The 25715-nt window shown below is 42.8% G+C and overlaps 1 protein-coding gene across 1 annotated transcript; it reads right to left on the reverse strand.

Moving 5' to 3' along the window:
- Nucleotides 1-2146: 2146 nt before the first annotated feature.
- DACT2 (dishevelled binding antagonist of beta catenin 2) lies at nt 2147-19201 on the reverse strand. The gene is made up of 4 exons (XM_007071126.4): nt 18435-19201; nt 11310-11442; nt 8884-9171; nt 2147-5494 (listed from the first exon to the last, which is right to left on the reverse strand). The coding sequence occupies exons 1-4, from the start codon at nt 18666-18668 to the stop codon at nt 3699-3701; spliced, it is 2451 nt and encodes an 816-aa protein (XP_007071188.3). The 5' UTR covers nt 18669-19201; the 3' UTR covers nt 2147-3698.
- Nucleotides 19202-25715: the final 6514 nt, after the last annotated feature.

Here is a 25715-nt window from a genome sequence, read left to right on the forward strand (position 1 = left end):
CTCTACCCCTTCTTACTCACTAGACTCTTTGGGCCTGATTCTCCACTGCCTTACCCTCTGTGTAATCCTTTACACAATTGCAAAGCAGGTGCAAAATTTTACCACTTGTGTGATTCCGATTTGACCGTATTGCACTGGTGCAAATGACTACACACGGTGTAAGGCGGTGGAGAATCAGACACTCAGAGTCCCTTAAAGATACTTATGCTCACTCTGGTGATATGTAAAGGATATTGCATTAGTGTAACGTATATGCCAAGGAGTCAATAGAAAGTTGAAAAATCAAAAATTACAGTTGCTGGGGGTGGGGGGTCTTACTACACCATTTATCTGGCTCCTTGGCATCCAAGTTATTCCAAAGCTGACTTTCTTACACTTAAAAACTCCTTAGCATTGATAATTCCAGGATTAGACAAAAAAGGGATGGATGGTCCAACTTTTGACCATCGTAGATTTGAAAGTTGAACTTGAATCTTCAGAGTTATTGGTGTTCACAGTCCACTAAGGAGATACTGTCTATAGGTTTCAGAGTGGTAGCCATGTCAGTCTGTATCAGCAGAAAGAATGAGGAGTACTTGTGGTACCTTAGAGACTAACAAATTTATTTGAGCATAAGCTTTCGTGGGCTAAAGCCCACTTCATCAGATGCATGCAGTGCACCAAGCTCCCTGGACACTCAATTACAGACCTAAAAGTTGCAATTATTCAACAAAAAAAACTTCAAAAACAGACTCCAACGAGAAACAGTAGAACTTGGAATTAATCTGTAAACTGGACACCATTAAATTAAGCTTGATTGAATTACTTTTCTCTTCCCAACACACAGGCTAGGATTCTTTCTTCCTTGCCTTTTGTTGTTTTTTACTTTAACCTCTTTTTTAGGGGGGATGGGTTTAGATTACAGAAAAATAAATACATCAGTTTAAACTAGTTTTCTGAACCCTCAAATTTAAAAAACAAAACAGTTCAAATCTCTAGTCAAAAATAATGCCAAGGCACAGATAGCAAAAAAATTGTTACTAACCTAGAAAAACACACTCTCCCATGCCATTTCAGCAAGAGAGATGCTTAAAAACAAGTAGCAAGATTTTTATTAAGGGAAGAGTGTGTACATAGGTCCTGATCATGTAATGGACTGAACTCAGGTGTTAATGCTAAACCCACACGGAGACCCACTGAAGTCATTGAATGGGTGAAGGTATGTGCTTGCATGTACTCAGTTGCAGTAGTGTGGCCATATTTTCCATATACACACGGTACTCAAAACCACTTAAAAACTTTCCATAAAATTCACTTTTGGGAATAGGCCAAGCATAAAGAATATGAGCCTGAAAGGGAAGAGTTTCAGAAAATTCTGAGTGAGTGAAAATGGGAGTTAGAATGGAAACTGTCACACAACCGTGCTGTTTTTCATCCAAAATAGGGCACTTTGTGCACCAAAATGCACCCAATTCTGTGGTGGCAGCCTCTTGGTTACGGTTATATTTTTTTATTAAATGCATTGCACTTGCAGAATATATTTGATAACATATTTTTAGTCTTTATGGTATACACTGTCCAGTTTTCATGCTACTTAAATATATACATAAAGCACTTCAAAATATTTGTCAGTCTAATGTTTTTCAGAGCTGTTCACTCAAAAATCAAAGCACCTTGAGTGTTATTAATGGAGCTTTGTTACAGACTCAGATGTACAGAGTACTTTGCTACATATCTCAAAGACTCTACTTCTGTGTATGAATGTGAGGGGTCAACAATGTACTTTTCAACGTGTGTGACAATGAGATTGTGGTCTGGTACAAAGATAGGATGCTCTTGGTTGAAACTAACCTGGCTTAAATCAAAGGATTGTACAATGATCTTCTTCCAAGTAGAAGCAACAGAAACCCATACATGAAGAAAATCCATGTATTTAAAGTTCCTTATGTAACTTTTTCCATGTTCTCCAGAATCAAAGCTTTTATGAAAAAAGTACCTCTAGTGCTGAAGAAAGCCATCATGCCATAAATCATCTTGTTTGTTCTGCAGCCAGACACACTGACACAATATAACACCAAGTGTGAAGTGTGAATTTCCCCCATTTGTCTTACTGGAGTGTAAACATCAAAGCCTAGCTTTGACTACCAAAAATTGCTTACATTTTTACACCACTTTGTCTAAAACAGACACACTCATTTCTAGTCACAGAAACATTTAATGTCAGCCTACAGTTTAAATATGTTCATTTTTAAATGCAAAGTACAATTGGCTTCATCTTTAACTGGTAAATTCACACATCACTATGTAAGTTTCTTCTACTCTGCCTAGTTAAAAAGTGAAATCACACTGGTGCCACTTTGTAGGTAGTGCAGACCTCAGAGTAGCTGCTTGGAAAGACTTGTCCCCCACAGTCCATAGAACAGGAGTGCACTCAAATCCAGGAAGGTATTTTGTTTATGTCTCGATTTTGTTTAAAGCTTATTTTAATAGATTATCAACATTAACCCTTGCGTGCAAGTGCTTTTTTATTTTTAAAGCAGTTAACTCATTCCATCAGCGTATAGTGGACTACAGGCCCAAGGCTTCTTAGACTACAGACCCAAAAGGGTTAGTGATAAAGGTCAACCAAACTCTAGCAACCCTTGACTGAGAAACACCCTGTCTGGAAAAAGAAACACATAAAATCATAGTGAAACCATGGACCTTTCTTTTTGTCCCTCTGGTACCGCTGGCAAGCATTGGCCCTTTAGAACCTTTGCATTTCAGATCAGCTGCTAATAAAACTGAATCACTTTCTTTCAGGAAGCCAGAGAGCAACAGTTTTTTGGAGTATATTAAATAGTATTTATTGAGTCTGCAACCGCAGGGGCAGAGTTATTGTGCTCTCCGCCCCAGCTATTTGCACACTATGATGTGGAGCATCCTTAACAGTCTTTCACCCATTCAAAAAAACACCACCACATGAATAAATGAAATAACATAAAAGAGGGGGTTAAATCTTATTTATACCCTCAATTTTGTAAACAGTAACAGAATCAAAATCTTGTTCTTATTCACAAATACATCCCCTCCTCTCAAACTTTAATTATTTCTATTGAAGAAGGGGCCCGGCCTCCTAGTGACTGGGGCTGGTGTGGGAATGGTCCATCCTAATGTGGAGAAAACCAAGGAGAGCTCTCTAGTTCTCTACCAGATGGGCACAGGAAAAGATGGGTGGCTAATAGGAGGAGTGCACAGGTGTCTCACTGGGAGAAAACTGACATCTCAGGTTGTGGAGAGATCCTTAGTGTAGGGAAGTTTCAGTATCTTCAGCTGGGGAAGAGCTGCCCTTCTTCAGAGGCCTTTGTATCTCAAATTGGGGAAGCTCGTGGCTGCACATGGGCAACAGACACTGAAAGCCTTTCCCAGAAAATCTTATGGCTGAGGCTGTTTGGGCTTGCCACCTCGTTTTTAATCGCAGTGACCTCTGAAGTATAGGAAGAAAAGGCATCATGCTATATACACAAATACATATTTACAGACTACATGGCAAAAGAGGAAATTAGATACAGGGTCAAATATATGGCCGTTAGCAAATGAAAAGGTCCCTTATATGGATCTGGAGGTTGTTGAGAGTTCCTTTAAAACTGTCCTTTCCTTTGAGCATCAGTCCTTTTGTTTTGCAAATGAGCCAGAGCCAGCAGGATATCTCACTGGGATAAACAGATGCTTGCTCTCACTTAAACCATGGTCATAACCTTTAGACTGGCAGGTTGGAATCTCCTAATCTTCTTCTTCAGTGCCTTTGAAGCTTTGATGCGACAGATTTTAGGCATGGGGGGAAGAGGCTTGGAAGAGGCCAGGACAGCTGCTGGCTGCCTGACAGAAGCTTCGGGCCAGACCAACTCACTTTCATCGGCATCATCATAGTCAAGAGTGAGGCTGCTGCTATTGCTGCTGCCCTCTGAATCACTTTCACTCGACTCACTGTCCCCAAAGCGGTTGGTTGTGTAGTCACTGACCTCGCCTTCGCTGGTCTCTGCAATGGTGGAGTGGAAGAGGGAAGCACATTCAGCAGAGTATTCAGAATGGTCTGACTCGCTTTTGGCATATGTTCCCTGGCGGTGATGCTTCGAACGTGCCCTCATGCTTACAGTACGCAGGACCCCTGCTCTCCTTACTGGCTGTCTTGGTGGCCCTAGGCCAAAGCCACTAGAGAGGCTGGCAAGGTGGGCCTTTGCTGAGATTTCCACAGTGGACTGCCACTTACGCTGTTTTTTCTTGGCGGCTGTGTCTACGTAAGCCGTTTCAAGAGAATAGAGTGCATTAGCAGATGCCCGGTAAAGTTCAGGCCTGGATGGTGCTGGGGGGATTCGGAATTGAACGGGGAATAGGCTGGACTCTGAACAAGACCTGCCAGTAACCTCTCCAGCGTATGTAGGTCTCCTGACAAGGCTCTTTCCTCCGTGCTGTCTTTGAGGCAGATTCCACTCAACAGGCAGCCTGGCAGCTCCATGGGCTCCCCTTGACTTTTCTGCACAAAGGGTCTGCTTCCCAGGCCGTAGCACCTTCTCACTGTTCCTTCTCTTAACCTTCACAGACTTCATTTTGGAGCTGGCAAACCTCACTCTGACTTGATGGGATTCTGCAGGGACAAACTGGGCGTGAACAAATTCACTCTGAGTCACTGGCTCATCGCCCCCGGCATTAGCCAGCTTGAGGGTGCCACACCTTCTGTTATGCTTTTTGGGCAGGATAGCTTTAGTGTTCAAGATACCTGGACTAGAGACCTTGTAACATATCTGTGAGCAGGAGGAACTGTGCTCCAGGCCACTCCCCTGTTCTTCTGCCAGAGGAGAGCCCCTGGCTGTTGACTTGGCAGGGTAACAACTATTTACAGCTGATGGCTCTGGGTCAGGCAGCGTGGATGGCTGCTCTACATTCATACAGTGCACAGTCCCCTGCTGCTTGGCACATTCCCCTTCAGGCACCTCCCTCTGCAGTTTCCCTTCGGCTTTGTTACCTTCCAGAGAGCTCCCTTGTTTTTCCAGCTGGTTGCTGCTGCTGCTAATTTTCACTCCACCGGTGCTGGGGGTTATAATGAGTCTCTGGGGCATTGTGGATGGCTGGCTCTTTGTTGAAACCCTCTCACTGGCATCTGCGTGATTGTTCCCTCTGCATCTTGTCAGCTGCAGCAGTTTGTTGATATAACCCCCTGGCCTGGCCTCAATGACTGGCCTAGTCCTAATCAAGCTGGGACCTGTAACATTAGGCGTGGGTTTACTGGGGGAAGAGTGGTTGTCTGTTTCCAACGGTACCCCCACCAAAGAAAAAAGTGGGCTTTGTAAAGCCACAGCATGAAGAGGGCTTGGGTAAGGATACACATCATTGCCACTCTTGGAGACCAAGTCATTTTGGTATTTTGGGTCCACACTCTGGAACTGGAATTCCACTCCATGACAAAGGGGGGGCACGAATTTGGGGTTTGTCACTTTCTGAAATCCAGTGTCTTCTGGTAGGAGTCTTTCCAGGTCACCTGGATATCGAATGGAAATAAATCAAAGAGTTATGTCACAGGTAATTTCTTCTATTGCCACACCTTATATTTCAAGGACATATTTCAGAGACTATTTCATATCCTTTGTCATTAATGAGAATTTTAGTGTAATCATGACAAAAATAAGCTTTAATACCCCAAGAACTCTGCATTTCTTTGTATTTTCTTGCTGAGACCGTAAAAGTATGAGGAAAACGTGCTTTAGAAACACACCTATGTAAAAACAATGAATAGTAAATGCAAAAGGGCAGATTCTCATTTCAGTTACACCAGTGTAAATCCTCAGTAACACAGCTGCTTTCAGTGGGTTTACACTGGTATATAATGATCGGAATCTGGACCAATGATTTTAAAACCAAATGACTGAACCCACGTGTTACTTGAGGTTTAAACTGAGGTCACTTAAGAGAAATTAATGCTTGTACCATTAAAACGTTTTAAAACTACACAGATCAAAAGGCACTAAAAAAGAAAAGACTATCTCCCAGGAGAGATATAAAAAGAATTGAAGTACCAGGAAGTCTAAAGCCAAATGTCATAAAAAATCCAGTAAAGTCTAGCAGAATTTGTTAATTCTTTCCTCTTGGGACCAGCTAGAGACTCTCTGAGGGTTAGGCTTCGCTTAGCAACTGAGGAAATAAATTACTGAAATTCCCAGGAGGTAAACAGTTAATATTATTGGTTCTAATGGTTAACTTTGCATTCAAACTCCCCTCCCCATCCTGGTTCATGCGTCTTTTGAAATCTACAGTCCTGAACCAACTGCTTTAACCAGACTTAATGGAGCTAAAGTCAAAGTGTCTCTTAATCCCTTCAGTGCTGGCAACTACTGCTGTGTTCTTTTACATTTTGCCTCAGTGAGACACTGCAGTGAGCACTAACACTTTAACTACACTGGAAAGCCATTAAGATGCATTTTGCATTTTACAGGCTCACTCCTCCTCCCCCCAGAATCCAATGAAACCTCTTAATTGGATCTTTTCCGTTCATTTGATAACAAAGTTGCAGAGGGTTGCCTTTCTGAGGTGAGTCACCCGCTCTGCATTCACTGTTCTTGGGAGTCTTTGATTCTCGCAGGCAACACTTAAGAGACTATTAAATGGGAGGAAAATAGGAAAATTATTTGGCAGGTAGGTGTGTGTGTGTTTTAAAAAGACATTTGGAGGAACAGACTAAGAATTATCTTCACCCCAAAAGAGAAATAGACAATGGTTTAGATCCTCCACTGTGTCTGAGGCCTTGTCTAAATGCATAGTTAATACACGGCCAGCTGAGGAGTGAATATACACCGTAATAACTGGCTGTATGGACACTGCTGCTCCGCTCATGCACTTTGACCTACTGCTGTTTCAGAGCCCCACAACGAAGTCTACTGACTCACTCTTTACCAGGATGAAAATAAAAAACTGTACAAAAATTCAAACAGGAGTAATGGAGCACATTTTCCAAGAGGTCACCACCCGTAGCCCCAAAAGGGGCCAACCACATACACTAGAGCAGTGGTTCTCAACCTTTTTTTGGCTCAGGACCCGTTTGTAAACCTTGATGGCCCTGTCGTCACCCAAAGACCACCCGAGATGCCTCCAGACTTAAGCCTGCCTCCCCCGGGGGGCATGACAAAGGGACAGCTGGGCCAAACCTGAACAGTTACATGACCCCGTGCACGAGGTTGTAAAGCCCAGAGTGGGGAGCCAAGCCCAGCCAGCCCCGCAACCCTTGGACACATTCTAGCAAGCCAATTTTAAGTCGCAACCCACGGGTTGAGAAACCTTACTCTAGGGCAGCGATTCTCAGCCTGTGGGTTGGAACTGAGTAGGGAGTTGCAAGAGGCTGATCATCGGCTCACAGTAAAATCACCCCTGCTAGAGAGAGCGAGCAACAAGGCAGTGAGGTCATAACTTTTACTGGACCAACTTCTTTTGTCTCTGTAACGTCCTGGGACCTAGAACACTGCAAGCAGAATAAAAATTTCAGCCTGTCTAAAACTGGCAGGCAATAGGGCCCAAAGACTACAAGCACTGGAGAGGGAAGGAGAAGTTTGCTCTCTTCTCCTGTTGTCGCTATTCTGACCCACAGTAGCTCTTCCCTCACTTCCTTTGCACCCCGCGCTCAACATTGCAGGAATTGCCTCTTCAAGATGCTGTGGAGTTGGCTGCCTGGACGCCAAAGCCAGACTGTTCATGCAGCTCACAGCATCTGGAAGTTGCACTTCCGCAAAACAGAGCGAATAGCAGGCAGTGGTTGGGAGAGAAGGGATGAGCTATAGCATCCTAGAACACACCATCCCTACCTTCTCCACCTTTCCCATCCAACATCACTCATCCCCTCACCTAGCAGCACCCTCCACCCACAGTGGTTATCTGTTGAAAACTCTGGGGTCATGGAAAAAAACTGCTAGGGAGAAGAACCACAGATATAGAGGAACAAGGACAGGGCTGGAACCATTAACTAAAGTTCTATTTCTGCCTCTAAGGGTCCTTAATATTTTGCTCTTACATAGCAATTTATAAACATTCTTTAGTTAGGTCTCACAAGACCCTTATGTAGAAGGTAAATTATTATTCACCCTTTATTTCTGGGTAAACAGAAGACTTGCTAGAATCAAGGTTACAAAGTAAGTCAACATCAGACCCAGGATTTCAACCCAAGGCTGGCTCTCAGGCCCCTGCCTATTTCAGTAGGCCACACTGAGACCCAGGAAAGATCAATTAACCTCTCTGTGTCTGTTATCCTGAGCTGTAAATAGTAAAATCTGAATGTAAACAAGGTTTAAGCTGTCCACAGCCTTATGAATATAGATGGGTAGGTAGGTAGGTAAATGCGATCATTCTCACTGTACAACAGAATGGGAAACAGACACCAAAAACTTAAATACTTCCCTGAGACAATCTATGCTTAAGAAGGCAGCTCCCTCCTTCTGCTCAGATTTTTGCAATCTTTCTCAATAAATTAACACATTTTTGCTATTTTTCCCTGGTTGAATTTTCACACACCTCTGTCAGCTCATGCAAAATATTTCACAAAATAGCAGCTATTTTGCTGATTTCGCAAACTCAAATGCTGGGAAGTTTAATCAAAACTAGTCAAACAAGTATTACAATAACTTCTCAGGTCTTATATACTGATCTACTTGCAAATATCCTCCTTGTCTGTTATTAGTTAAAGGCGCCTGACTATGCTATAGCTGAGAATTAGGCAGTAAGTAGTTTGATTTTATTGATTTATTTATTGATTGATTGTGTGTGTTTCAAATGCACACTATTCTATTAGCTACACTATTCATAGGTCACACTATGATGCTAAATGTAATAAGTGGGACTATCAACATTCTTCTTCCCTTCACATCCTTCAGTTCTGCAACCAATTACCTGTGGAAACTGGCCTGGGTCTGGACCTGGCAGGAGTTCCAGAAATGTCCGTGCTAGCCTTGATTCGACATCCATCACTGACATAGACTCCCTGGTGCTGGAACTTAGTGGTGTGCACAGTGGTTTCATCTGCAGACTTGGGCCGATAATCAAAGACACTGAGCCGTGTTTTGGGCTGCTGACAGCTCGGCAACAGACTGGTGTGGGAGGAGGATATGGACTCACTGTACACAGATGTGCAAGAGTTGGATAGTGAGCAGGAACCACCATCGCTCAGGTCGTAAAAGCCTGTAGAGTTCAAATAAATACAAAAATCTTTCTGGCTTACAGTAATAACTACAGCCCTACCAAATTCAGGGCCATGAAAAACAAGTCACGGACCATGAAAACTGGTCTCTCCCTGTGCAATCTGGTCTTTTGTGTGCTTTTACCGTATACAGTACAGATTTTATGGGGAAAACCAGCATTTCTCAAATTGGGGGTCCTGACCCAAAAGGGAGTTGTGGGGGGGTTGCAAGCTTATTTTAGGGGGGTCACGGTATTGCCACCCTTACTTCTGTGCTGCCTTCAGAGCTGGGTAGCCGAAGAGTGGCAGCTGTTGGCTGGATGCCCAGCTCTGCAGGCAGCAGCGCAGAAGTAAGGGTGGCAATACCATACCAGGCTATCCTTACTTTTGCACTGCTGCTGGTGGTGGCTCTGCCTTCAGAACTGGGCTCCCGGCCAGCAGCTGCCACTCTCCAGCTGCCCAGCTCTGAAGGCAACACCATCACCAGCAGCAGTGCAGAAGTAAGAGTGGTAGTTTCGCAACCCCCTAACCCCCCCTACAATAACCTTGCGACACCCCTGTCCCACAGGTCCTTTTTGGGTCATAGTCCTTACAATTATAACACCGTGAAATTTCAGATTTAAAAAGCTGAATTCATGAAATTTATAATTTTTAAAATCCGGTGACCATGACATTGACCAAAATGGACCATGAATTTGGTAGGGCCCTATGAATAAACAATAAATCCTCTTTGCCATTTGCTACAGTGGTAAATTCATGATCCCTGGGTTTTTTGATTGAGATTGGATGTCCTTCTACAAGATAAACTGTAGTTGAACTGGCGTGTATTGGGCTTGATCTATTCACTTTGGGCCCTCAACCAGCATAACAAGTGAGCACCTACTTAACTTTAAACACATGATCATGTTTAACAAGCTTGAAGTTCAAATGAGAGCTGAGCCTTTTGATAATCTATTCCTAGGTCTTTTTCTTTTCCGAAAATAACAGTGTAAACTTTCAAATGTGACTAGTGACTGTGAGTGTCTCAGTTTTTGACTAGGCAACCTGAGGCAGCTTAAAAGGGTCTGATTTTCAGAGCATGGTGGCTCAGCACTTTCTGAAAATAAGGCACCTTTGATGTGTCTCAAGTTGAGCAGCCAAAAGCAGAGGACCCAAAATCCAAACTGTACCTGAAGAGAAGGAATGATGGAAAGGTGCCTAATTTCTGCTCAGCTCTCAGACAGCGCCACAGAAAAATATTAATGGCAGGAATTTTTAATGTGCACAACTTAAAATATCCCAATATTTTCCACTTCACACAAGAGATATTATTTATGTTTAATTAATGCACTGAGTTTCATTTAGCAGTTCCATACCTGCAGAAGGGAAGGGGTGGGGGGGCTGTATCCTGGGAAGCAGTGACTCTGGAAAGAATTTAGGGGTCATAGTGAACAAGCGACTGAACATGAGCTCCCAGTGTGATGCTGTGACAAAAAGGGCCAATGTGATCGCTGGATGTATAAAGAAGCGAATAGGAGGAGAGGTTGATTTTACCTCTGTATAGGGCATTGGTGCGACTGGCACGGGAACACTGCATCCAGTCCTGGTGGGCACATTTTTTAAAAGGATGTTGAAAAATTGGAGAGGGTTCAGAAAAGAGTCACAAATACAGTTTGAGAGCTGGAGAAAATGCCTTACAGTGAAAAGAGCTCATCAAAAAGATTGAGAGGTGACTTGATTAGAGCATGAGCACCTTGACAGGGAGGAAATACTAGACTATAATGGGTCTTTTATTTTGCAGAGAAAAGCATAACAAGAAGCTGAAGCTGAAGCCAGACAAATTCAAATTAGAAATCAGATACAAATCATTAGCAGTGAGGGTGACTGACTACTGGAACAAACAGCCAAGGGAAGTGGTGGATTCTCCATCTCTGAATGTCTTCCAGTCAAGACTGGATGCCTTTCTGAAAGATATTCTTCAGCCAGACATAAGTTATTAGGCTCAATACAGGGGTAACCAGGTGAAATTGAATGGCCTGTGCTGTATAGGAAGTCAGACTAGATGATCTCATGGTTCCTTCTAGTTTTAAACTCTAAGTGTCTATGAATTCATACAAATTCCACGAGAACCATAATAAATAAATTGTCAAGAGTGCATTACCTGAGCTGGGTCTGCTGTCACTGTCAAGGTATTCACTCGAGGTCTTCCTGACATCCAGCTTCAGTTCACTTATTTGCTGGTCCAGCTGATCCAGGTGACTTTTCAAGCCAACATCCTGTCTCCTTAAACGAGACTATTCACATATCATGGAAAGAAGGAGAAAATAAAGAATAGTCACAGTTAGAATCTCAGGGCCAGATAGTGAATTCGCCATGTGTATTAGCCAAATTATGTACTCCTGAAGCAAAAGTCCCACTGAAAGTTTTGCTCAGCTAAGGACTGCAGTAATTGGCTAATGTAATGACTCTGAAATCTGGCATAAGTATAAAACACTCTGCTTCTCAGAATATCCTGTATTCTGCCTACCTACCCTAAACATTTTCTGTGTACTTTCACACTGAAACAGTTATTCTTCTCTTCCTTTTCTGTAACACACTGGGACTGATCCAACTTCCTCTGATGTCAATGGGAAACTTTACACTGACTCCAGTGGGGTTGCATTGGGTTCACTGTATAGTTGTGTTGATATAGAATGGTAACAACATCTCCTACATTTCACCTCAGAAGGCTCTGCTGTATCTTAGGCCATGTCTACATTAGTGAGCTTGCACCAACACAGCTGTGTCAATGCAACTGCGCCACTGTAAGATCGCTCATGTAGCCGCTCTTCCTATCGACATAATAAAACCAGCTCCCCGCTGGTGGGAGCTCTCCCACGGACATAGTGCTGTCCATACCAGCGCTTCAATAGGTGTAACTTATGTCGCTCAGGGGGGTGTTTTGTTCACACCCTGGAGCGACATAAGTTATACCAACAAAAGTGGTAGTGTAGACATGGCCTTAGTGGAGGATAAGCGAGACAAACAGTATGTACAGTTGTTGAATCATATTAAAGAAGTTCTGTGTTAAAATCACAAATGAGTTTGATTCCCCATAGTTTAAATTTCAGGGTATTACTAATTAAGAGGTCTCTTGGTTTTTGGTACTGTTTCTCTCCCTCTATGTGTGAAACTTGCAAGCTGCTAATTGCGTTAGTACATTCTAAGACAGAGTCTGTTCTCAAAGCAATTCACACAGAGAGAGAACCAAAGCAATACTCTGTAACAACAGAAACAGCACCCAGAGACTCCCCGCCCTTTTGTTGTATTAACAATTGTGATTAAAATAGAGCTAGAGGATGTATGTGGATGGATGCTTGGAGTGGATAATAACTGAATGATCAGGGAGGTGCCAACCTAAGAATCCAGTGTCCATCGGCTGAAGAAGGCGTCAAGTGGAAATAACCAGAGGACCCCCGGAAGGCAGACTGGAATCCACCCAACAGCCTCAAGAATGGGAGAACCAAAGAACAAGATAACATCTAGCAGCAAGGGGCAGTCAGGAATGTGCCATCTGCTGATTGATTCAGCAACAGCATGATGAAGCAATTCCCATAGCCTGGCATAGGAAGAAATTCCTATAAAAATGGACTCTAGAAAGTGAGAACTTTGGGGTCTGATTCTGCAAACCAACTTCCAGGAGCATCAGATGAGCATCTGACAAGGCCCTGCTCCCTCCTCATGTCCAGGCCACCAGGCCAGTGGCTTGGCATGAGCAACTCTAAGGCTGGTAACTATGATAACAACCTTGCAGAACCTGTGTGTGTGTGTGTGTATGAATGAATGTGTGAATAAATATGAGATTGAATGGAATGTTATAGCTATAACTAACTGCTTACTATGATTCTTTCTGAATACCACAATAAATGTGGTATTTTGCCTTTTCCCCTTTAACAAGATCCTGCTAGTTTTTATTTTATTGGTATAACACAGTCTCTAAGAACACTTTATCCTTCACGATGAACGGACACTATAGAAAATAAATTTACCTTCTTATCATACAGGGCACAGCAAGCATATCTGGTCTGCTTACAAGACCCAAGCTTTGAAGACATTTCTCTATAGTTATATGGGTATATAACAAAATCAATGAGTTCAGGATCCCAAAACCATGAAGTTGGCTTAAAAATCATGTGATTTAAAAATATATATATATTTTTGGGGTTATTTTTATTTGGCTTCTGGGTTTTGAACCTTTAGGGTTCATGTTTTCAAGCTTTTCTCCACAACCATGAGAGCTAAAAACTTCAACAACAACAAAAACTGACGCTGACATTCTGATGTAATTCCAAGGTGCCAGGAGCTGGAGCTTTAATGAGACTCACAATAAAATTGTAAGAGCTAGCAACATTGCTCAAGGGACTGAAAAGATCTCTCCAGCCTGCTCTGGAATCTTAAAGAACTGGATGAAACTTGCAAGGCACAAGAGGTGTGAGGCCCTTTATTAGTGCCATATGTACAAGAAGGCTTAGGCACGAGCCAACAACTGCTTCCTAACAAAACAGGGGGAGGGTTTTCGTTCTTCCTGTCACAAAAGAAATGTTAAGGTAAGACCTAAATAGCAAAGAACAACTTCTTCTCCATCTCATGATGGACGTTACCTTTTCAACTCTCCTTTCGTTTATTTGAATTGTTTTGAGGAAAATAAACAAGTTGTGCCTCCCTGGGTCCCACCTATTCAGGAAATCAAAAAGTTTTGTTTGGATGGCTGGAATTAATTGCTTAATGATTAATGTTTTGCCAGCCAATCCCTCAGTCTGTGGTTTCTGATTAATGGCAGAGAGGCCACAAAGTGTTCAACAAGGCTCTCAGATATTCAAAGATTATTTATTACACCCTTGAGCTTTTGCTTTAACCAATATGCATGAGTTACATCATCCTTGTTAACCCTTTCCCATTGTCCCCCACTAAGGGGTTTTCATGTTTCTGGGAGACTCCACACTGTTCATTAACTCCTTCTAAGCTTCAAGAGAACAAGTGCTTCTTAAATTATTCAGATACTTTTTAAAATTATTCAGATTTTTTTTAAAAAGCAGCAAGCAGCACCCCGAACAATAAATCCTAAACTCAAGATTTCTCAGTTCACAAAATGAATTTTTCATGAGGCAGAATGAAACCATCTATTTGCTTTGAGATGTGAAGATATATTCACTCGGAGGCGTACAGATGTGAAGAAGTCTGCAGTACACTGTACAATGAGACAGCACTGTCCTTGCTTGCATAGGGAACTGGGAAAAAATTTTCACAAACAACTAGTATTCTTGATGGCCTCAGTTTTTGGGTGCCCAATTTGAGACCCTTAAAGGAGCCTGATTCTCAGAAGGCAGGTGGGGACACCAAACTGAGGCACTGAAAATCACTAGTCACCTTTGAAAATCTTGGCCAATCATTTAGGGCCCAGTATTGCAGCTTTGAAGTGATGGGAGGCTTAACTGTTGACTTCTGTGGGTATAAGTTTAGGCTCTGACAGTACGCATTACTTCATCTGGTTTCAGGTACACATCAAATTTTTAAAATAAGTTTCCCTCTTCCTCCCATATAAAACCAGAGAGACAATGGTAATCTGCAGTGTATAGAATCTGTCAAGACCCAAGAGATTGGAATGTCTTTTCTCTTGACATTTCAGCATAAACCTACATGTCCCTTCACCAGATTTTCATAATCTGATAATTCATTTGGAACTAGACAATGCAAAATGATTGCACTCAATTGACTTCATTTTATAAATAATATTATTTGGGGAAACATTTGAGAAATAGTGGGTGATATTGCCTTGAATTTCTGCCCATTCACATACCTAAAGAACCTCACAATTACTTATTTTTACTAAGTTTGAGTACCTTCTTTCCTCTTCCTTCTACCCAATGCTACCAAAATGTCATCTCAGGAAACTAGATTAGCTTTCTAATAGTCAGTGCAACTAGCCACTCAATGGTGCTTCCCTTCACCATCTCTGCAATGAGCCTCTCATCCTATCTCCACTGTTACAGTTACTGGGGATGGAGAGGAGGGATCCAATTGCAAACTTGACATGGTTTGCTCTTGCTACGAAGAAGACACCTAACTGTGTCCCTGAACAAGGCTACAACCCTGCTAAAGTCTAAATGCTGTTGTGCAGTTCAAGAATATGCTTAAAATTTGGTTTCACCTACACTGAAGACCAACCCATGGTTAACCATTCCTATGTTGTATCTGCGTCTTCCAACTTAAGAGCTGCTTAGCGGATGGGAACAACTTTACCTATGTTGTGTTTGCCAGGCTGGGACCTGGAAATCTAGACTCCACCTAGATTAATTAGAAGTGGTGTGTCGCTATGCAACACATGACACAATCCATAGGCTTTCTTGTGCCTTTTGGCATCATCCCCCAGGAAAAAGTATCTCTACTTATTTCCCATGGCTGTAGTGACATCTCCTGGTGAAAGCAGTCCTTTTCGAAGGGTGAACTAGGACAATACGTTTCTCATGATTCCCGCAGCTATATCTGCTTTTTATTTCAAAAGTAGAATTTTATGGTCTAGTTTTCCTCACCCTGTTGAAAGCATAATTAATGGCCAGACAAGCCCTGATAAAACTAATCTTCCACTTTCATGTCTTAGCTGGAAAATATATAAACAAATGTGTAATTACAGCACAACACCTTGTGTCAAACACCAATGGATCACTTTGGTCAGAGGTCACTAAGTGTTTATATTAACCCGCTGGTCTTGAGCAGGCAATAAATGCTTTAAATCATCTTTTCTTTTTGTTAAAAACATGAAGTGTAGCCATTAGTTAAAATTATCAATGACAGGTAATCAAGTTGTTGGCAGTACACTTGTGCTGCAATTTTGACTTTAATCAAGATATGCTTGCTGCTGTGTTTTCACAAGTGGTGCTTAGGTTCCCTGAAGGTTAAAGCCAATTTTCACTCTGAGATTCTGTCTGATAAAACTGCCTACACTTAATGAATATCCTTTCTGTTTTCACACCTGATTGATAACTGATGACCAAGTCTACCACCGATATGGGGAGGGAGAGAGCTCTGAATTAACTTTGAGTTTACTGATGTGTGTAATTGCCAGTACTAGAGAGATTAAAGCCTCTAGCCTTTGATTGTATTCTTTCTTATGAAACTAGTTTCAGTCCTAATTTAGATTTTTTTTTCCTTCCACAAAAATGTACAAGTGTTAAATGCAAGGCTGATGTCAAACAAATTCAATTATTTCCCTCTTTTGATCAGGCAATCCATTCCACAACAAAGTATTTAAGGGATGCAAGCCAGAAGTTTTCCTGATCCTTCCCCCTCCATTACTCCCCCACACATATACATTAGAAAAAGTTTGATCTTCAGCTCTAAATGGTTACTTTTAAATAAGATGAGTGCTGACAAGTCTGATATGTATACTACTTAAATCAAGTTAATCATCAGCTTTATTCCTTGTCCTCCTATGAACAAACAGTACTGGTTAGAGCATTCAGCATTCTGTCTGGCACATGACCTTCACGTTATATTTATGTTATGTACTTTAGGCTGATGAAAATAAACTCAGTAAAAACCGTAACCAAACCTTATTAAATAAAACATTATAACAGTGGCTGTAGTCATGAATTCTGAAACTGAATATACCAGTGCCATGTATTATGACTGGCATGCAGGAAGGCTGTCAGTGCTGATTAATACTGCCAATCGTGTAGTTTTATTGATGTCTTCGCAAAATTATTTCCCTCAAAAGACATAGCTAAGTTTTCTACTTGACACATAAAGATGCTTGTGCAGCGCTTCTAAATAATTAAGCACAGATTTCCTTCAAATGCATATTCAGACATGTGGTCATATCAAGCGGTCAATCACTGCTCTAAACAAAAGATCCCACTCTCCAAAAACAAGACTTTAAGAGCTGACTTCCAGTTTTGTTAATTCTCCCCTATTACAAGTTGACATCTGTAGATTTGTGTACTTAGGTACTATTCTATTTAAATAATAAACATACAAGACAAATACATTTACATACCCCATAGAATAAGATGGGAACTGGTATGTTGTGTAGACAAAATGTGTTTGACATACTTAGCCAAAACATACATTTTAATGTGCAAAAGAACTAGAGTCAGGGCCAAACTATAGAAATGGGCTGTAAATCATTTGGCCGGAATGGATAGCTGCAGCCACTGTTCTTAACCCAAGCAGGCTAAATTACAGTGCATCAAAAATGACGTATAATACTGTTATAATCAATAAAAGTAAAACAGACATTAATTTCAGGCACAAATACCAGTGCTTTGGAAATCACTCATCCTTCATTCCTATCATTTTGCCCCAGGTAATCATTTTCACACTAGACAATCCACTCACACTTTTTATTAAGATAATGTTGAAGTAAAAAGAAAACGGTACAGAGTTTAAGCATAGAAGTTTCTGGTTATCAGGGAATAAGGTTCAGATTATCAAGGGGTGCGAAATTCGGTTTAGGAGCGGGTGGCGTAAGGAATACATAATCTGCAATCTCCCCAATTGGGGGTAAAAGTTTAAGGGGTAAAAGTTTAACGGGTCAAAGTACACACATTGAGCTATGCGGGTATGTTGTCCATATAATGGCTATATTCAGGCGTGGAGTATAATGAGCGGATAGGATGATGAGGATGGATCTACCCTCATTTGGTGGGATTTAACGTTCAGTGAGTTTATGGTTCCAGTTCATATGGTCCAACTTGAAATGTTCCAATGTGCGGAGTAACCAAATACAAAACTAAGCTCGTATTCACATGTTGTCACAATCTTATGCCCTTTCAAATGTGAAACTCGTTGCTCAAATCATCTGATACAGACAGGAAATGTTACTTAAAGAAACAGGATGTGAAGGAGAAAAAAATCATTTTCTGTTGCATTGCACAGTGGCAAAGTTTTCCCTCTCACACCACACGGTAGTATAAAAATAGAGTTATGAATGGAACAGGTTAAAGACAGCAGCGAGTTGTATCCACAAGCGCCTACCTGTGCATGAGCACGTGTTTCTACCGCTGTGTGGACTAAATACTGTACAGACACAGCCTGGTTACTGAGCCGTCCTGTGTTGCAGTCTGTTCTGGTCACTGGAGGTCTAACCTACCCTATGTAAGTGCGCATGAGAGATGGAGAGAAACAGTTACACACACACGCTTAATCTGCACTCTGCCCCCAGACACAAAACACACTCTCAGATGCTTAACCCACAGTGCTAGAGAAAACATCTGGCCGAACAGCTGGGCGGTGGCGCCTCGTCCCTTACCAGTTGTTCCTTCAAGGCAGTCAGCGTGGCCTCCAGCCTGTGCTCCTTGCTACGCGCCTGGTCCCCTCGGGCTGCCGGCTGCTGCTGCATGGCCAGGGCCCCGCTCACCAGCGCCCACTGCTTCTCCCGCAGCACCTGGAGCTCCTGGAGGCCGGCCAGGGCCGCGTGCAGCCTCTCCCCGACCCTGCAGCGATCCCAGCCGCCCGGCCGGTGCTGCTGGCTCCCCCCCAGCATCTTCAGAGGCCGGCACCCGCCCGGGCCATGGCAATGGGCTAGCAGCGAGCCGGGCGGGCGGCGCTGGGTCGGGGCCGGAGCTGCTCGCCCTCTCCCTGCTGCTGGCCGCGGAGCAGAGGGAGTGCTGCGGAGCCACTGCGGCTCCTGCGGTTTTGGAGAAGGGGCGGGAGGCGGGCGGGGGGGCTGTGCCTATGGCACTGCGCCCTGGGGCCACCTATCTGCGTGGGTAGAGGTGGGTCGTCCGCCTTTCCCTCCTCCCCCGCCCCTCCCGCAGCTCCCCCCGGCCGGGAGGAGGCTGGGTGGTGCGGGTGCCTGACTGATGAGCCTTCCTTTGGCAAGGGCAAATCCAGCCCCAGAGGTTACGTCCTGCTCCGCCCGCCCCGACCCTGGGGGAACGGGCCCGCCTCAGACCGAAGAGAGCGTCCGCGCGCGTGGAGGCTGCATAAATCCGGCAGCAAGGCGATTACAGGAGGCTTCCTGCAGCCTTCATCCCAAGGAGTTGTAGTTGCAAACACAGGAAAAGCCTGGAATGTGGGGCGGGGGGAGGTGCAGTAAGGCTGAGGCTCAGCTGTTTTCCATTACACTGCAAGCAGCAGCTTTCTGGGGGGACACATTCTCTTACCCCCTTGCCAGGGGCCAAATTCTGCCCCGACTGCTCGGTCAACCCGTCTGAAGGCGGAGGGCCAAAATTCTGATCTCACTTGCACTGTAACTCCACTAAAACCAATGGTATGATCCTAGATTTACACCAGTGTGAGATCGGAATTTGGTCCATTGAGGTTTCACACAGTGTAAAATAAATTCTACCCCAAGGTACAATTTCATATACAAAATATACAGTTTGTAACTTCATCTCTCTCTCTCTCAGTCACCCACAGGATCTGCTGCCCTCTCCCATCCCTCAGATGGAGACTCTAAAACTGCACTCAAAGTTGCAATAACAGTGCTTGCTCCATGGTCACCCACATAGGGTGCCAGAGACTTAGGTGCAAGCAGCTGAGGTGCAAGCAGACATGGCTTGCATGTCTCACACCAGAAAAGGTCATATGGAGGGTTGAGGGTACATACTAAATGGTGCCTGAAAGCACAGCTGACAGTGGAAACCTAACACAACAAAGCTGTTGCTACCCAGAAATGCCTACACTTACACTTTCAAACACAGGCAGCTGCATGCAGGAATCCTAGAAGACATTTGGTCAGCAGACAGCCAGGCTAATACACAGGCCAGAGGAAGAAAAGAAGCACTGACACTATAGGGGTCTGACGAACACAATGGACATACGTGAGGCGCACTGCAGGAAGCAAATTTGCTACTGCTGCCACTAGGATATGAATCATTGCTACCGTAGCCATCAGTCGCCCAGATCTCAGGTGTGGAGATCGCTGCTTTCAAAATACTTGAGATCGGTTCAGCAAAGGCATATGCTTCCCCAAAGCAGCAAATAAGACATCTAGTACTGGGCTAACAGAGACACACCATCTGCCCGTGCTTCCCCTCTTCTGGTTCTATGGCGTACACTCTAAAGCAGTCTTGCTTGACTTTTGTAAGGAGAGTGGTCCTTTAGATAAGCTATTACCAGCAGGAGAGTGAGTTTGTGTGTGTGTGGGGGGGGGTGAAAACCTGGATTTGTGCTGGAAATGGCCCAACTTAATTATCATACACATCGTAAGGAGAGTGATCACTTTAGATAAGCTATTACCAGCAGGAGAGTGGGGTGGGAGGAGGTATTTTTTCATGCTTTGTGTGTTTATAATAAGATCTTCTAAACTTTCCACAGTATGCATCCGATGAAGTGAGCTGTAGCTCACGAAAGCTTATGCTCAAATAAATTGGTTAGTTTCTAAGGTGCCACAAGTACTCCTTTTCTTTTTGCGAATACAGACTAACACGGCTGTTACTCTGAAACCTTGCTTGACTTTGAGTATCACAGTGCCCTTGTCCTGAGTACGTTGCTGTGGTGGGATGGTGGGAACATGCTGCACTGGCACCCATTCCTCACGCATGTTCCTTTCACTATCTTTTTTTGGTTGATCAGGTCCCCCTCATTGGTTGCATCTATTCTACACTAACATTTTTTGGGGGAAATCATCTAGTTTCAGCAATGGCAGGAGCACTAATGTAGACAGGACATAGGGCCAGCTCAAATCAGGTGTAGAACTGATGGTGGTAAAAATGTCTGTCTACACTTGTGCCTCTGCCATTACTACCCTCTGTCAAACTACTTTGCTGGTAATGACAGGTTTCAGAGTAGCAGCCGTGTTAGTCTGTATTCGCAAAAAGAAAAAGAGTACTTGTGGCACCTTAGAGACTAACAAATTTATTTGAGCATAAGTCACGAAAGCTTATGCTCAAATAAATTTGTTAGTCTCTAAGGTGCCACAGGTACTCCTTTTCTTTTTGCTGGTAATAAGGCAGAGGGAGATTTCCTGAAAAATGCTAAGGTAGGCAAGGCTATTGGCTTAATCTGTGTTACACACAGAACCATACTGGGATACCTGGTTATAATATGGCTGTTCCCTGATCCAGTTGCAGCAAAGTACTATTCTGTAGTTCAAATGGGATCGATTCTTATTTTCACCATGCCTCCATCCAAGGCTTTCCCATGAATATGGTTATGCTATTACACCACAAAATGGAGCTGTGTTGTAACTGGTTCGGGGATGGAAACACTCTAACCAGATCTCTCAACATGGCTCTACTTGTAGTACAGATGCCACCCTTCCACGTGGGTACAATTCCCATTCCTAAACTGCACATTCCTAAAGGACTAACTGTGTATGCAAGAGGGTGGTCAATGGGGATACCTTGTGCAAGCTTTACCCACTCTTTCATGAACATCAGCTTTCTTTTCTCACGGAACCCCTGGTGTGCAGAGCTCAGCAACCAGGATGATTAGGCCCTGACTGTCAACAGACACAGCTGGTAGAAAGTGAAACCAACATCGGAACAGAACTAGGCTTGATGTGTGCAGACTAACAACATGAAAGGCTGCCACCTCTGGGGTGGAAGGTGGCAACAAACCAGTACACAACATGCTGTTAGATTCCTGCAAAATGCCATGACACACATAAGATAACAAAGTGTTTTTGAAATTCACTTGGCTTGGCACATATTAAAACAGACATGCAGTACAGATTATTTTATTCAAACCCCACACAAGTCAGTCATACACCACTTTATGCTATATATTTACTATAAGACTTAGATTATGTAAAGTCACACTTTCTTTCTTTCTTTCTTTCTTTCTTTCTTTCTTTCTTTCTTTCTTTCACAGAGAGCTATTATTCTTTGCTCTTTGTTCTTCCTTTTCTTTCATCTTTTTATCTTCCCCTACATTCAGTCCCAAATGAGGCATATCTCAGTGCTATCTTTATCCTAACCAGCTTCCTGATTATCTCCTTGGTTGTATTGATTACTTTCTTCCCCAGAACCTTTGAAGATGCCACTTAATCTTTTTTGGCTAACTCAACAAATAGCTTGTTGTAATCTATTATCTATTACTAGATGAGAGACAAAGGTGTGAGCCCTGCAAAAATTCAAACCATAAAATTGGAGGTGGAAAAGAAATGATGGTGGGAAAAGGTTCATACTGATGAACTGTACAACTTTCACTGTACTTAGCACTGGATCAAAACAAAAGGGACATTCAAGCAAAATACTTGGTTTTGCTGACCAGCATTAGTATACAGAATCCTGCAGCAGTGAATACTACGTTTGCTTTTGATTTCCAGTAGATTTAGCACCTGATTCTCCTTCTACTGATGTCAGTCGACTTCATGGATTCCAAAGGCATAACTCCTGATTTGCACCTGCGTGAGTGAGAGAGAATCAGCCCCAAACTTTCCAATATACAGTTTTGGTGCTCACTTAATGAGTAGTGTGGAAGTAGATAAAGGGAATTTGGATGCAGGCCTCTGAAATGAGCAGGAGTCAGGCTAACTCTAGCTTTAAGAACGCGAGATTTGTAGAAGCAGAGATAGTGCGAAGCGAGTGGAAAACAACTGTGAAAGAGGCTGTTGTGACCTTGTATTAGATAAGAATAGAATGCAGACTATAAAAGAAATGGTAAGAAAAATAAGATATCATGAAGGAATATGTATAAACAATATGCAGTTGTTGCTTATTATTGCCTGCAATAAAGGTATAAATTCTTGCTCTAATTGTTTATCTGGGAGAGACCTGCCTAGGTGGGGGAAACCCTGTGTCCTAGTGCACTCTCTCCCTCTGTGCAATTGCTTGAGATAAGAAAGTGTATCTGATTTGCTGCACCCAACCTGAGAGTGAGAACTGTGTTTTTCTCCGACAGTAGCTATGAAGTATTTTGTTTTATCCTCATCCTTTGGTGGTCCCATGCCTCATTTACTGCCCACTATTCAAACCCCACTCTGAAGACAGAATTATTCATTTCCTTGTGAGCTTCTTTATAGTAGTTAGCACTGTGGCATTTGAGTGCTTCATAAGCACGAATTAATAAGTTTTCACAATACCCCTGTGAGGTGAGGGGTATTATTATCCTCATTTTAGAGATGGGGAACTGAGGCACAGAGAAAGGTCAAAAGTATTCCCTAATTTTTGGTGCCCAATTTGAGAAGCCTACAGCCTGATTTTTGTAGAGTACATAGCATTAGCTAACACTTCATGTATCCAAAGCGCTGCTCATATTGACTTCAGTTGCAGTTGAGAGTCCTCAGCATTTCTGTAAATTGGATCCCAGGTGAGAGCAGTGGAATGTAGATGGACTCCTGGGTTCAATTCTAAGCCCCTGGATGGCAGTGCTCTCTTGTGGTTATAGACCCTTCTGATCTAGTGCCCCAGCCTGTCTCTAGCTCACTCTACTCTAACCACTCAGCCCACCCTGACTCCTGGTCCCTTTCCCCTCCTATACACTCGCCTTACTGGCTGTTATCCCCCCACTCTGGATCCTGCAACCCCCTCCCCGCCATTTCTCACTCCTCTTCATTCCAGATGGTGGGGCAGCTTCCTCCTTTTCCTCCTCACATCCTGGACATCAGTAGGGGGAGTATTGAGAGCACAGTTGTGACAGTTTCCCAGCTCTCAGTTCTGGTGCCCTGTGGCACGAGGACAGACTTGGTGCAGCCAGGAGGAGCAGTTACAGATATAGTCCTGCTCAGCTCATAAAGCCCTGGAATAGAGCATCCTGGGGAGACGGAGCATGGCATGGGCTGTCTAGTCAGCACATAGGAGCTGGGAGGGGCTGGAGCATGCTCAGTGCAGACAGAATCCTTGGAGAATTTAGCCACCAAAGTCTAAAGGATCTCTATTGAACATGTGTGAAGTGAAACATTCAGAGGATTATAACTTGGCCAAATATGACCGTATTTCTGGGTAGACAGCAAAAAGCACATTGCTGGCACCAGGGGATGCCTCTGCAAAATGTCAAATCCCTTTTCCAAAGATTGGAAGTGCTGTAGCATCTCACTCAGAAGGCTGCAAGAATTGTTTTAATGATATATTTTCTCTAACCTTGTTCTTGGAACCATTTTAGGTGACACTTTCTAAAGAAACTCAGCCTGAGGCAGACACCTAGCATAGAAAATTTCTGTCCAAACAGATGAAGTTTGGCAAAGTTATAAGCAACTGAAAACAGGATCCCAGAAAGGGAAGTGTTAGAAAACCTTAACTACTAGAGGTGGCACTGGTAGCACCACTTATTATGCAGGCAGAAGATAGAACTGAACCATGCTTTGATGCCAGGACCAAGTTTCAAATATTTTTGTGGAGTTCCGTTATTTTAAAGTGGTGCAGTCACTGTAGCAGACATGTATGCTAGTACTGTAGTCCTCTGTCTAGGGAATTATTGTATAGCCTGAACTGTCAGGAACACGGACTTAATTATCTATGAAGTCTTTTCCATATCTAACTTCTAAGGTTATAATTTCTATGAACTCAACTTAAGTGAATGCAGATTATAGGGACACAAAATTTACAAGACTTTCTTAACTGAATTACTGTATGGCTTGTCCAATCACTGAAGTCAGGTATAAAAATCTTTCTTCTGGATGCTCACAAATTCCCCAATTACTCAGCTACCTCTTACTTCAGTAGTTCCACTCCCCACTACTACCCCTATCCTTCCCTGTACCTCCTGCTGCTTCCTTCTTCACAGAACAAGTTGAGAACAGGCGACAAAAATGTATGTTAGATTGTAAGCTTTTGGGGGAAAGGACTGTCTTTTTGTTTTGTCTGCACCTAGTACAATGAGGTCCTGGTCTATGAAGGGGGCTCCTAGGCACTATGACAATACAACCCCCCTCAAACAAACAAACAAAATTAATGAAGAAAAATTAAAGAAGTTGGGATTACATTCATTGGAAGAGAGGAGACTATACAAATAATGGACCAAATTAATTTATGATGGAAACCCACTTGAAGTCAATGGAATTATATGGGGGATGAATCTAGCCTAATGAAACTCTACTTACATAACTAACACCTTTCATGTAAGCAGCTCAGCGCACCTTCCAGACATTTAATTAGGGTGCAAAGTGCCCCAGTGAATTAGTTAATTACTATCACCCCATTTTACAGATGGACAAACTGAGGATCAGGGAGGCTGAGCTATTTGCTCAGTGTCAGGAGCAGAATTAGACAAAATCCAACAGCCCTGACTCCCTGTTCTGTGCTCTACCTAGGCTCATTATCAGTAAGAGAAATATAAAATTTATGAAAGGTTAGTACATATACTAGAGCCTTTTTAAAAAAAAGGTAAAAATTTAAAAAAAAGAAGATGACAAATTAGGCGATAGAGACTAAATGGAGCTCAGGCAGAACTACTTCATGTAAAATATAATAATCGGAGCTCGTCAAAATGTTTTCCATTAAAAGCAATTTTCTGTTAAAAAATACAGTTTTCTCAAAGTGTTTTGTGGGAACATGTTAATTTCCATTACATTTCTCCTGGAAAAAGTAGACAAACAATTTTGACTCCCTCTTTTTGTTTGAATATAGTTATGTGATTTGTTTTGATAAGACAAAACATTTTTAATTCATTTTGTTTTAACTTGTATACCAAATTAATTTTAATA

Source organism: Chelonia mydas, chromosome 3 (genome assembly GCF_015237465.2).
Source record: "Chelonia mydas isolate rCheMyd1 chromosome 3, rCheMyd1.pri.v2, whole genome shotgun sequence".
Lineage (NCBI taxonomy): Eukaryota > Metazoa > Chordata > Testudines > Cheloniidae > Chelonia > Chelonia mydas.

Excerpts from the sequence above, each read along its gene's own strand:
- DACT2 (XM_007071126.4), bottom strand. The coding sequence starts at position 18,668 with ATGCTGGGGGGGAGCCAGCAGCACCGGCCGGGCGGCTGGGATCGCTGC. Across the intron at positions 9,172-11,309 it reads TGACAGCAGACCCAGCTCAG|GCTTTTACGACCTGAGCGAT; the intron begins GTAATGCACTCT and ends TGAACTCTACAG. Across the intron at positions 5,495-8,883 it reads ACCCAGGCCAGTTTCCACAG|GTGACCTGGAAAGACTCCTA; the intron begins GTAATTGGTTGC and ends TTCGATATCCAG.